Genomic DNA, 13,801 nt, shown 5'->3' with positions numbered 1-13,801 from the left:
GTGTAATCCAGGGGTAACACAATGTTACATAAAACAAGAACAGACATTATATTCCCTCAGTTAACTTGGTATCCTCCAAGCTATTGCTCTGCAAAAGCAACAGCCGTACTACATTTCATTAGCACATGCTTAACGTCATGTTATTGAAGCATAACGTTGTATCATCCAATAATGAGACATTTAGTACGTCTTAGTACGTCATCCATGGATGAGAGGGGGGATTTAAACTACCAGGAAGTATCAGCGGCGCCTCACCTCATAAGTATCTCAGAAACCAATGGTCCACGGAACTGAAATTAAAGCAGAGACCACCTACTTTCCAAACCTGTAAATAAAAGGTATGCATTCAATTTGCAACGTCCTTTCCTACAGTAAGATAGGCTTGTTCAAAATGTTGAATAACTGGTTTATCTGTACAAATGTTGAAGTTGAAATAAATTTTCTCAACACTTTTATGTAAAAATGCTTTTTACTGTAAAACATCTGATCTTGGTATTATTGGGCAGGCTACATTCATTACTTTAACAAATGATTAGGATATTCAGTCAAAGATTGGTTACAAGAGTCTTTATTTTGCAAACTATACATAAACAGTATAAAAGAAAATGCATTTAATATTTCATAATTATACATACTGTAAGATAAACAGTACATTTTAGTCATTAATGTAGATTACATCAAGGAACTTTTTCTCTTGCAATAATCCAGAAATTAAAATAAGAATTGCCAGGTAACCACCATTGGAATTAAACAACCAACTGTGCAAAGTAACACTTGTTGTTACAATTGTATTGTGGGCATAGTACCAATATAATACAAGAAGGTAGTGAAGTTTTAAAAGAGCTACACAGTGAATTAACATGCCAACATAAATATAATGATTCAAGTAAGCGCTCTACTTTAAAGATTAGATGCCAACCTACGCAATAATTATAATTCAGTTCATATGATAGCTACATAACATTAAAATAAAAAGAAAAATAACCAATTTCTTCATATCTGCAGCAGTACCTAAACTAGCATTAATTTGGTAACTTTGTGTATTTAGCTGTTGCCTATTCGCTTATACTGGTATATATGCTTAAGCCTTTCTATTTCTATTTTACAAGGCACCTTGCGTAATGCTTCCGTGCACTACCTAGCAAATGAAAAGTACTATGATTTTATTAACCACTGCCTTTTGCAGCATTAGAGTGCACTAAATATTAAGATACAAACAAATATTCTGCAAGCCATCAACTATTTTGTACCCTAAAACATTGTGTCTGTGTATTATAACTACAAAAATATCGGTTCTGGCTTTAAATAGATGATGGGAAAAATGTCGGACAATATAATACAATAATGTATTAAAGTATCTTGCACCCATTTTGCATTGCATGCTTCAGTGAGCTATTTTTGAAATGGATATTTGGAGCAATACAGGGATTTAGGGAGGAATTATTTGATGCAAATATTACAATAGAATGTGTCTGGTTCTGCTGCATTGCTGACATACGGCCCCTTTTCTTCATCCGTAAAAGCCTTTCAGTCTTAGGTAGCATAAACCCATAAGGCTAAAAGACCTGCACCCATGTTCAATGCATATGCTTACTGACAGAATTAGACATTTTAATGTGTTGCAAGGCACACTTTTCCTGAGCTTGGTAAATAGACTCCGTAAAGTACTATTGCTTGAGTTATCAGGGATTGCCTTTTGCCCTTCATAATCATATGGGTAATCTTAAAGACTACTGCCAGCAATTAGATTATGTGCAAATCCTGCCACAAATGTGGTTCTATGAATGAATGCTTATTCTATATCATCGGCAGAGTCCGATCGAGCCGTTTTGAAGTTGAAAATCCAAATTGACTTCAATGTGAAATTTTAGCCGAAAATGGCCTGATCAGTCACGTCGGCTGATATAGAATAAGCCCCAAAAAGTAAAGATTAAAAAAAAAAGTTAATCAGAGTTATCTATCACAAGCTACTAGATGGTAACTAATAGCATTGACAAACAACTGGTTGACAAAAAAAAGCCTACTTCTGCTTTTTTCAACCTGTCAGCAAATTGTCATGTGATATCGGATTAAGTAAGAGAGTTTAAGTAACCTATAAGAAAGTTAAAAAGAGCAAAGAAGATGCAACAAAATACAGAAAAGAATCCAAGTCCACGACATTCAGGCATACTCAATAAACTTGAGTGTTTACTGCTTATTGATAAGACTCATTAAGTATTTTTTTAAACATATGTTCATAATCCAATTAATTAAATACATACTATATGATGGCTTTGTGGCATCCTTTAACTACCACTAATGACGACGGCAGTTGAGCAATAAAGCCTTTATCTTGTCTATGGAATAATGATTAATACTGATGTATTTATTATTTACTCCATTTGGTTAACTAACTTACTTAAAGGCTTGATTGTACTAAGATTGTATCACCAACGTACCTAATGCTGAATATCTGGTCAAAGAAACGCTCATTAGATCAAACCGTGTTATCTGTAACATACTTATCATCATGCTGCTTGAGTAAATAACAAAATTAATATTAATGTCTCATAAAATTAAATGTAGGAAATAAAATAAAAGGCCAACAAATCGTTAAGCCCACAAAATAAACACATTTCTGCATAATCTGATGCAAACATTTGTCAGCATTCCCAATATTACTAAATTGCTACAATTAATATAAATGTAAATACAAAATGAATGATGTTTTCACTGTCAGCCTAACCTATTAACGCAATCATTTGACTCCTAACTGTAGCTGTGTCAGTTCCTACATGCCATTTAAAATCTCTACTGTAAGAATTGGGCATCCTGGCCAAGATATTTATTGGAATGGTTACTTATTCTTCAATAAGGTCCAGTTATTTTGTTAACATACAAAAGTCCAAACAATCGCCAATATCCTTTAATTAGTCTCTTTGAAAAATGTGGTTGTCTTTACAGTATATGATAGTGAATATGTATAAGTAGCCAACCAAATGCTTTTCTCTAGGTTATACAGTACTTCCAAAGTGTTTTCTTCTTGTCAAAGGCATATAAAAGCTCAAAAACACATAAATGACTCTCAAACAAAAGTCTATGACTCCAGCCTTAAAACTTGAGATAATCATACAAAATATACATGTTGTTTAAAATCCTTTTTGATCTTGGTGGTTAAGTGAGCAAAGGTAATTCCTAAGTGATGTCACTTTTTGTAGACATGAAAAACAGAATTCATTTGCCGTGGGTTATGTCAAATATATCCATCTTCATCTTCTTCATCATCATCACCTTCATCTTCATCATCATCTTCAATTTCATCCTCATCATTCATCATTTCATCTTCATCATCCTCATCATCCGACCATTCATGGAAATCTCCACTGGCAAAATCTCCTGAAGTTTCCGGATCAATCCCTGTAGAAAAAAATGAGACTAGGGCATTTACCAATTTGTTGAATTCATACATCAATCAAGTAAGTAAAGTTATTTGTGACATATTTTAAAACAATATTTGGGGGAGGGAAAGAATAGCAATACTTTCTATCAACATCTATCAAGCACATGTAAAAATCTTACAGGTCTACGGATGCAGCACGATGGTTGGTCACCCAGTTGGTACGGAATCCGTCAAGGTCACGGTCCTGGCACTCGCCTGCTGGCGGAATCCCCGCAACCAGACTACTGGCCCATCAGGATTAGCACAGAGGGGATCCCTGCTTCTGAATGGGACTCCCGCTCTGTGAATCCTACCGGGCGGCATCAGTTTGTAAGTGACGCGCAGTGAGAGTGAGACTGAATCAGTCACTTTCCCTGCGTGCCTCTAACAGGCGATCACACATTATTTTAATAACATAGTATAACATAGTATAACATAGAGCAGGGGGTCTCCGGATATGAACCGTATTCATTTAAGCCTGGGATCCCCTGCTTCCCGAGTTACAGGTCCTGGTATGGAGTGCTCGTATCTCCAAGCATGTTTAATTCTCCCGTGTCATGTGACCGGGACATTTAAACATGGCAGAGATACCGGCACTCCATACTTGGGTCTGTAGTTTAAGAAGCAGGGGTCCCTGGAGCTGAAATTAATGCGGTTCAGCTCCCAAGACCCTCTGCTTCACTAATAGGCGATCACCTGTTAGAGGTGTGCTGAAAGTGACTGATTCCGCCTACTCTCACTGCATATCTCTTACAGACCGATGCAGCCCGGATGGATACACTACAGCGGGAGTCCCATTCGAAAGTAGGGATCCTCGCTGTGTTCTTCCTGATGGGCCATTCCCCCCTGCCAAGCACTGTGCCGTGAGCGCTCGACTTTTGGTCCATGTTTCACCAGCACATGTGTTGCAGCTGGTTAGAGATATAAGTTGCTGAATCTATATTTACCAAAGATTTGTAGATACTGTACACGTTTAGCAAAAAAAAATTGGAAAAAAAAAAAGCAAAGAAAATCCTATTGAAAAGAATTAGGTATTTTTCTTTATCTCTGGTACAATGCTTCTGCGCTAGTTTTGCTCCACTTTTTCAGCTAGGAGACTTCAATAAATACTGTAGCTCTTTCAAGAAGCATTACTGTATCTTCCACTTTATTGGGGATTAATATACAATATTCAAATGCCATTCATTATATTTACGGAATGCTGACAGATATATATATATATATATATATATATATATATATCTGTCAGCATTCCGTAAATATAATGAATGGCATTTGAATATTGTATATTAATCCCCAATAAATGGAATTAATGGAATTAATGGAATTCAAAGGGATAAGGTGGCATGTTTCATTGAGCTTTAATGAGGCTCCCATAGATTATTAATATAAAATATTATTTGTTTTTTATTTGTAATATTTGGAGTGCTACTTCCTTTGCCATTACATATACAAACTGGAGTATTTTGTTATTTTCTTATCAACTAAAGTACAGTAGCAACCTGCTTTATCCAGGTGGCTTTGATATGTACAGTAGTAGAATGGCCATTTCATCTACTGTACATTCTATCTTTTTATAATTTGACAACAAAGCCCATTGGTTTTGACTGTCTTTTCCTAGAAAGAAACACCTTCAACTTATAATATGCAAAACTATCTCAGCTGAGTTTCTTAAAAAAAAAAAAAAAAAAAAAAACAAACAGTTAAATTTTATAGCATAAATTCCTAATCCATTTACCAACAAACCAATGGATTTTGTTTTTAAAATTCGTATTATATTAAATTGTGAATTATTAGCATTATTCAATTGCTAATTATTATTTCTACTTGGAAAGCATTAGTGCTATCTAATTAGATATGTTGACAGCATTACCAATTAACCAAATCGGCTTTATAAAACTATGATAGCAGTTTCATATTCATAAAATTAAACAGTGACATTGCTATGAATAGTTACATACAGTATGTAAAACATCTTGCCTTTATTACATAAAATATTTTGACAATTACCACATTCTGCAGCCCCACTTGTTCTGGATCCTGTCACTTCATTTCCATATCTATCAACACACCAACACTGCCCAGCACTTCCATGGCATTGAGTTGGTTTATAATAACCATCCTCATCACATACTGGTATGTAATATCCTGCAGTAAAGGCAATACATGAAGCAATGTTTAATTCTCATTATCAAAATACTAATGCAGGTTTTATCAACATCATAAAAGGCTGTGGAATATCATAGTTAGAACAAAGCTTATTTTAATTATATATTTTATATTTGTAATGTTTAGGGGTAGATCCTCAGGTGGTCGCTAATTTGTTAACGTTACGTCATCTTTGTTTTTAACGTATCAATATCTGTAACGCATATCCCCAAAGCTGCTTAATATTATGTTGGTCAGCCATTTCCCTTAAAAATAAGGGAATGATAAATGTTACCGGACCTTAGGCTTCCTCATATGCAAATCATATGGTAATGAACACTTTGCCTACCATCGGAGACCCTCAGACCTCCATTCATGTTAAAACTAATAATGCTACAATATTTAGTGCCTGCTAAGAGCTACTTTTACTCACTTGTAAACCCTTAGGAACATTGTATTATTTCTCCAAATAACCTACAGAGGAAAATGAAAGTTCTTATGTGGTACCCGTATGAATGGACTGAGTTTATTTATTTATTTATAAAATGTTTGACCTGGAAATAATGTATTGAGAGTTACCTCTCGTTGTCAAGTGTGTCCTGGGCACAGTTATGATAATACATGTGTAGCCATGTATTGTTTTTGGCTACTAATCTGCCCTACGTAACACATAAACCCTGGAACCAGTAAGTCGCACCCTTGAGTCATGGGGGGGGGGAGGGGTGGGGCTAAGGCCTGTGTACTGTCAATCAGGGGCTCCCACCTTGGACCCTCCCCCAGGGTACTTAAGGGGCTGCACAGCCCAATTTAGAGGGTTCTCTCCCATGAGAGAGAGTGTTCCAAGGAGTCTGAAATCAGGGCTCTGATCACATTCCATCCCCTCCACTAGGGAAGTGGGACTACCCTTCATCCCACTAGGGGGCGAGGGAAGAGCAGAGGATAGACCCTGGATGCCTCAAGCCTCCTGGGTTGATTCTAGGACCATCCGGAGGAAGGAAATAGAAGTGAACCAGTTATACAGTATGCTGTCTTCAATGTTGTGAAGAATAAAGTGTTCCAGTTATTTTATATACCATGCCTGAGACTGCAATTAATCAAGGGGAGTATAAGAGAGAGTTCTCCTGCAGGGATTGCCTCCAGCACTCCTGGAGCCTGCAATAGCTGAAGGCGCAGCACCAGTAAGAAAGAAACAACCATCAACCCAAAAGCCTGTCCTATCTTCCCCAAAAACAACAGTGGAAACTCGGCGCTTCTGTGAGCCAGCAGGTAAACAGGACAACACACCCTGTAATAGTGAGATCTCCCAGAGGGTGGGGGAAACCCTATTACATATGCTTGCATTAAATGAACAGTGGTAATACATTCAATTTACAGACATTTCATGGACAGTTACTGAATTGCAGAGTGTAGTAATTAACCCTTTCATGACATGTGATATACTAACAGATATATGGTGGAATATGGGACAAATGGGTTCGTTTTTACCGCTGTCTTTAATCATCATATGATGGGAGGGGGGGGGGGGGGAATAAGGGGAGAGAGGCATAACCGCTGAAACACAGCAACAAATTGATATTATATATATTTTTTTTTTTTTTTTTTTTAAAGGGATTCACTACAATATGTTGCTTAATGACGAAAGTGAGTGCTAGATATGCTTATTTGGCCTACTACTGTATATACTAATATAATTTATGGTATAACGTACCAGAATTCATCTACATATGAGAAAATTATTTTCAAGGACACAGAAGTAACCAAAATAATATTTAATTACACACAGTTCAGGCACTGTGTAAAAAATAAAAAATATATTTTTTTCATATATAATGTTCTAATAAGTATAGTATACAGAACTAGCGTTCCCTAATAATGTTCTTTCACAATGTGCATGTGCACTGTATCGATCTAGGCCAGTCATTTTGTTATTTATGAATAACCTCCTCATTTAAATCTATTACACAGTATACAGTAAGTGACATGAGCTACATACCCAAGTGGCAGTTGCACCACAAAGTAAGTTGAATATCACAGAGATAGACAGCAACAGTAGTCGACAGAATTTATTTTGGAGCAAATTTGGGTAAATATTTATGCAAATTGGGTCATTTTCATTTGTGGTCTCTCTGTATTAATGTATCAACATATCTGCTCCATGTTCTGTGCCTTGTGCACCATATTTTGATTTAGAGCATGTAAATAGGAGGCATTAGAAGGGCTTACATGATGCACAGATTTTAATTAGATGTATTAAACTCTGCATCTCCGTGTGTCACTTTTGTGTCTTCTATTTGTGTCCAAAAAGTTCGGTGGTCTGAGGTGGCATAAACCTTTCTACCTATCAATTTGCGTCAAATGTAAGAAACACTATTTTACATTTGACGTCAACACAAACAGAAAATGGAGCAACATCTATTTGCGCTTAATGTTGATACATCTTCTCCTATCTATTGATACATTGTTCTCAGACTAGATTAATGTACTGAGTGAATCATGGACACAAAGGCCTATATTTATTAACCTGGAAATAAAATAGCATTAACGCATTTAATGCGGTAAAGAAGTAATAATGTGAATTTTACAGCAGTGATACTGTATTTTGGAAGAAGTGTTAAGGCAAATGAGCATGGAAGTGAGTATTTAATGACTAATTCATTTTTCATGAGCACTAAGGTGCACTTCACTAAATTCTGATATTGGTATGTATTGTATAATCAGGGCTAATGGAATCGGTCTAACGCAAAATTGTATCCTCAGATTGGTGTTAGGCTATTCTATTATTGAGGCGAGACAACATTAACCAACCTGCAGTAGATGATGTTAATCCCTTAGTGGCCCAAATGGCAAGCAAGTTATGGGCATGGTGAGGAGGGTAGCTGAGGTGGGTGATGAGGCTTCCCAGGAAGAGGGAGATAGGTGGTTACCTCTGTTGTTTTCCATAAGGGAACTTCTTCACTAGCCTCTTTGGTATGCAAAGGAGGGTAGGTAGTATAGTGGTAGTGTGTTTAGTGTTTTAACCCCTTTTGGTGCATTGGTAGCCTCAGGCATCAAAGGAGTTAAATATTTTTTGTAAAATAATTATATTATACAGTACAATAGGATAGTATTGACTACAAATATAGGATAAAGTATCTGTCATCTAAATTTAGCAGAGATTGGCCTTGATAGACATATGTCTTTTTTCAACCTCATCTACTATGTAACTGTGAAACCTATGTAACAGTGTGATATCCCCACCCACAACTGCATTTCAAGCAATGTTTAACTCATCTTTCAAAAGTTATTTCCTGCATAATTAATGCATTTTCTTTTCCTCACCCATTTATAAATACATTCTTAGTGAATACTTCATACATTTTTACTGGGTGCAATGTTAACTCAAGTTTAACAGAGTTTAGTGAAACTAGGCCTACATTTTTTTCCCTGAAGATGAAAACAAATCTTTCAGCTACAGATATAGCAGGCGTTATTGCATACGCTGGCGTGTTAGCCCCACCCCTTTCTCATACGCGGCAAATGTATTTCAAATTGCTGTTGCTCCTGCAGGCGCATTGTGTGTGTCCTGCCAGCAGGAGCTTGTCTGTAAATGCAGCAATTACTACTGATCCTACTGCAATAAGTAACAAATATAATCTAATTCATTGCTACCTTATCTTATTGATGATATTTTTTTACATGTACATATCCTTTTCATATATGTTATTGAAATATAAGCATTGTGTGTGTCAATAAATTAAGTGCCAATGCCATATACTACTTACTATGTAGCTTCTAATTAACCTAAACTCACTATGTAGTTTCTTATTAACTGATAAGAATTTCAATGAATATTCAGAAGACCTAACTCCACTCTGGGGACAGCTGAATTGCACTTAAAGTACAGTGTATAAAGTGAAGAGTGCAGAATGTAATTTACAGCATGGTTTAGATCAGACTTTGACATGTTTTAGCAGAATTGGCGAATATTGCCAGCAAACTAATGTGTTTTGTTGAATAGTGAGAGAGATGGAAAGAGTTAATTTAAATATTCAAATGAGGTCAGTTGGATATGCAAACAAGTTATTCCAGGTATCTCAGTCCTGTTCTAAAGTATCTCTCCATGGGGTAGATCCTCAGAGGTCTGTGAAATCTGGGCTACTAACGTAACGTTACCTAAATAAGTAACGTCCGTTCGTTTTCCTCGCTTTAACAGGTATTCATAAAGCTAATGAAATGAAAAAAACAATGGTCATTTCAAGATTTGAAAACTGGATTTCCCAAAACAAACTGTTTTTAAACATTCAAGAAAAAAGGAGTCCTCCGGCGCGTGGTTATACTCGTGGTTCCCAAGACATGTAGAGAGAAAATAAAACAACAAACCACAGAAAAGGAGTGGTTAAAATGGAATTAATATGCAGCCTAATGTTGATAGGTATTAGACAGAAGAACACTTACATAAACTGCAGATCCTTGAGAAGGAGATTCTTCTTAAATTAGCCTCAAAACATAAAGGAGAAGGATATAGTGTAAAAACGTTTAATGAAGAAATAAGATTTAAAAGAGAATGCTCACTCCCTTGCATCTCAAGGCGTCGGTGCGGCGTCTGTCTCAGCATAGGAAGTGACGTCAGCTGTCTGCATCAGCATGGGACTTGTCTGGGCTCGTGCACAGCCCTGGTTGCTCCCTTCACTGACCTCCTGCTTCAGCTCTGCTCCTGCACATGTGCATCGGCAGTTGTTCAATCCTAAAGCCCGGTAGAGCTTTCTCCTTCCAGCTATGGTGGCCTGGAATGTCCAAATTCATCAGGGATATCACTGAAGAAGCCAAAGGCGAAACTAGTCTGACAGAATTTGGATATTTCCGGCCACTGTTGCTGGAAGAAAAAAGCTCTACCCGGCTTTAGGATTGAACTACTGCCGATGCGCATGTGCAGGAGCAAAGCTGAAGCAGGAGATCAGTGAAGGGAGCAACCACGGCTGTGCTCGAGCCCAGGCGAGTCCCACGCTGATGCAGACAGCTGACGTCACTTCCTACGCCGAGACAGACGCCGCACCGATGCCTTGAGATACAAGGGAGAGGCTTGTGGAGTCCAGAGTGAAAACCCTTTCAATGCCATATGCCTATGGTCGTTTGTGATGAGCATTCTCTTTTAAATCTTATTTCTTCATTAAATGTTTTTACACTATATCCTTCTCCTTTATGTTTTGAGGCACATTTAAGAAGAATCTCCTTCTCGAGGATCTGCAGTTTATGTAAGTGTTCTTCTGTCTAATACCTATCAACATTAGGCTGCATATTAATTCCATTTTAACCACCACTTTTCTGTGGTTTGTTGTTTTATTTTCTCCCTACATGTCTTGGGAACCACGAGTATAACCACGTGCCGGAGGACTCATTTTTTCTTGATTGACATTGTGTGGAGGACTTTGAATCACCTCTATGAACTCTGGCAGCGGGTCTTCTCTGTGTATTTATTGAATATCTACATTTGAATCAACACACGGTTGGCGCTACTATATCCTTTTTTTCCCTATTTGTTTTTAAACATTGACAAAACTATCTATGATTTTTGGACCAAGACTAAATTTCTAAAGCTATCAACGACAGAGCTACAAATCAGAACCAACTCTGAATCCATCTTAGCCCATATGGCTAGTTTTAAATATCTGGACATGTGGCTTGACTCCCATTTAACATTTGGGTTGCATATTGATATTCTGACATCAAAACCCAATGCTAAACTGTGTGTAATATACAGGAAACAATTCTCCATAAGCCTGTTGGTCAGAAGGTGCATCACACAAGAGATGCTAAAGCCAATTATAGACTATGGGGACATAGTATATGGTACAGCACCCCAAACTCACCTGAGAAAACTGTACACCCTCTATAACAATATATGGGGGGAAAAGAGGTATGTAATATTCTTTCAAAATACAGTGAAGTAGATCAACAAAGCTCCATTAAATAGGGGCTACTAATCTGACCTTATTTAAATAGGTAGTTTGAATTAGTTTCCCTGAGTGTAACGGGTATCGACAAAGCTAAATATATGCAAAAGTAACTTCTGTTAATGAGCAGATTAGGACAGACATAACACCCTGTCAAGTTAGCTTTAGCTTCAAATAACATGGCGTTAAGCCTGTGTTACACAAAGGTGGTATTACTTCCATGCAGACGCTGAATTAAATTTAAAAAAAAGAGATAAAACAGGAGAGGAAAAGCACCCTGTAAATAACAATATGATAGTTAAATCATACCTTACTGTGGTCTTGCCCTTATCCAGACCAGGTAAAATACCTATTTTATGGTCTGGATGTGGGTAATGCCAGCGTTAGCTAAGACCTAACTAACATAACATTAAATCCCTGTGTTAACTATGCCTGAGCTCTGTGGATATGGATTGTTAGAGGGAATACCTATTTTGCATATAATTAGCACTAATGTTTAATATACTGTATATTAAACATTAGTGCTAATTATATGCAAAATCTGAGGTGCAGGGGGTAATGTGAGGTGAGGAGGTGCAGGGGGATATGTGAGGTGCAGGAGGGCTGATCTGCAGAGGGGGGGGGGTGATGTGCAGGGGGGGTGATGTGCAGGGGGGGTGATGTGCAGGGGGGGTGATGTGCAGGGGGGTGATGTGCAGGGGGGCTGATATGCAGGGGGGGGGGATGTGCAGGGGGGGGGATGTGCAGGGGGGGGTGATGTGCAGGGGGGGCGAGTGCAGGGGGGTGAGGTGAGGTGCAGGGGGGTGAGGTGAGGTGCAGGAGGGTGAGGTGCAAGGGGTGAGGTGCAGGGGGGTGAGGTGAGGTGCAGGGGGTGAGGTGAGGTGCAGGGGGTGAGGTGCAGGGGAGTGAGGTGCAGGGGAGTGAGGTGCAGGGGAGTGATGTGAGGTGCAAGGGGGTGAGGTGATTTGCAGGGGTGAGGTGAGGTGCAGGGGAGTGAGGTGAGGTGCAGGAGAGTGATGTGAGGTGCAGGGGGGGGATGTGAGGTGCAGGGGGTGAGGTGCAGGGGGGATGTGAGATGCAGGGTGTGGAATGTGTGTGGTCTGCATGGGGGTATTGTGTGTGATGTGGCGGGTGAGTATTGTGTGTGATGAGGAGGGTGAGTATTGTGTGTGATGTGGAGGGTGAGTATTGTGTGTGATGTGGAGGGTGAGTATTGTGTATGGGTGACAGGGAGAGATGGGGGTGTGAGAGATGGGGAGTCACAAACTTTGATGATGAGGGGTGCAGGAGAAGATATATGAAGATGATGAGGAATTCTGCGGGAGATATGAGGATGAAGATGATGAGGGGTGCTGGGGGGATATGAGGATGAGGGGTGCTGAGGGAGATATGAGGATGTTGATGAGGGGTGCTGGGGAGATATATATCAGGATGAGGGTTGCTGTGGCAGATATAAGGATGATGAGGGGTGCTGGGAGAGATTGAGGGGTGCTGGGAGAGATTGAGGGGTGCTGGAGATATGAGGATGATGATGAGAGGTGCTGGGGGAGAGATGATGATGATGATGATGATTTTACCCATGCGGCCCGAATCTGTATTCCTTGGAGCAGTTCGGCCCTTCTCACTTGACAAGTTGTGCAGGCCTGCTCTAAACTGATATTTCAGGCTGCAGAGCCTTTTAATAAGCAAAGTTTTAAGAAGTTTGTGTTATATGGTATACTGTACAATATGCTGTGCAGCAAGAGAAGAAAGCACCAACCCAAAACACTTATTTAGAAATATATAATTTTGTGCAAGTTTATATCACCATGTAGAGAGGTGGTGTTTCTCCACAGCCGATGTCACAAAAAAACTCCAAAGCGCAAACTCCCCTCAGACATGTAAAAAGAAAGAAAAATACATAGTGCAAATGTGTAACAAAATTAATCAAAATGAGTGTTGGGTCTTGTGAGTGCCCACTCATGTGGTGGAAGCAATATTCAGTCTGGTTACACATTTGCTCTATGCATTTTCTTTTCTTTTTACATGTCTGAGGGGAGTTTGCACTTTGGAGTTTTTTTGTGATGTACACAATGCTGGCCTAAAATAAATACATTTGTTACTCACCAAGAAGCTTTTTTCCTATTTGTGGTTTCTGGATGTTACTTAGTTCTGTCTGGCATGGAGGATCTGCAATGGAATAAAGATGCTGCTTAAAGACAAGACAGGTAATAACAAATACAAAATAAAATGGATTAATAGATGTAAATGTTTTACAGCAGGTGTACACTTGAGTAATAAGTAATAACTAAAAAAAGAAACCAAG

The 13,801-nt window shown here is 38.6% G+C and overlaps 1 protein-coding gene across 1 annotated transcript in view; it reads right to left on the bottom strand.

Moving 5' to 3' along the window:
• Positions 1–536: 536 nt before the first annotated feature.
• The window catches only part of SPOCK3 (SPARC (osteonectin), cwcv and kazal like domains proteoglycan 3), a 419,107-nt gene continuing 405,842 nt past the window's right edge, over positions 537–13,801 (bottom strand). Inside the window, exons 9-11 of the mRNA XM_075611960.1 lie at positions 13,603–13,665; positions 5,429–5,566; positions 537–3,396 (exon numbers count right to left, since the gene is read on the bottom strand). Of these exons, the coding sequence (XP_075468075.1) occupies positions 3,233–3,396; positions 5,429–5,566; positions 13,603–13,665 (365 nt within the window). The 3' untranslated portion in view covers positions 537–3,232. The remainder of the gene's footprint in view (positions 3,397–5,428; positions 5,567–13,602; positions 13,666–13,801) is intronic.

The sequence above is a fragment of the Ascaphus truei genome, chromosome 1 (assembly GCF_040206685.1).
Source record: "Ascaphus truei isolate aAscTru1 chromosome 1, aAscTru1.hap1, whole genome shotgun sequence".
NCBI lineage: Eukaryota > Metazoa > Chordata > Amphibia > Anura > Ascaphidae > Ascaphus > Ascaphus truei.
The sequence above is the reverse complement of the archived record's forward strand: the minus strand, read 5'-3'. Positions and strand labels throughout refer to the sequence as shown.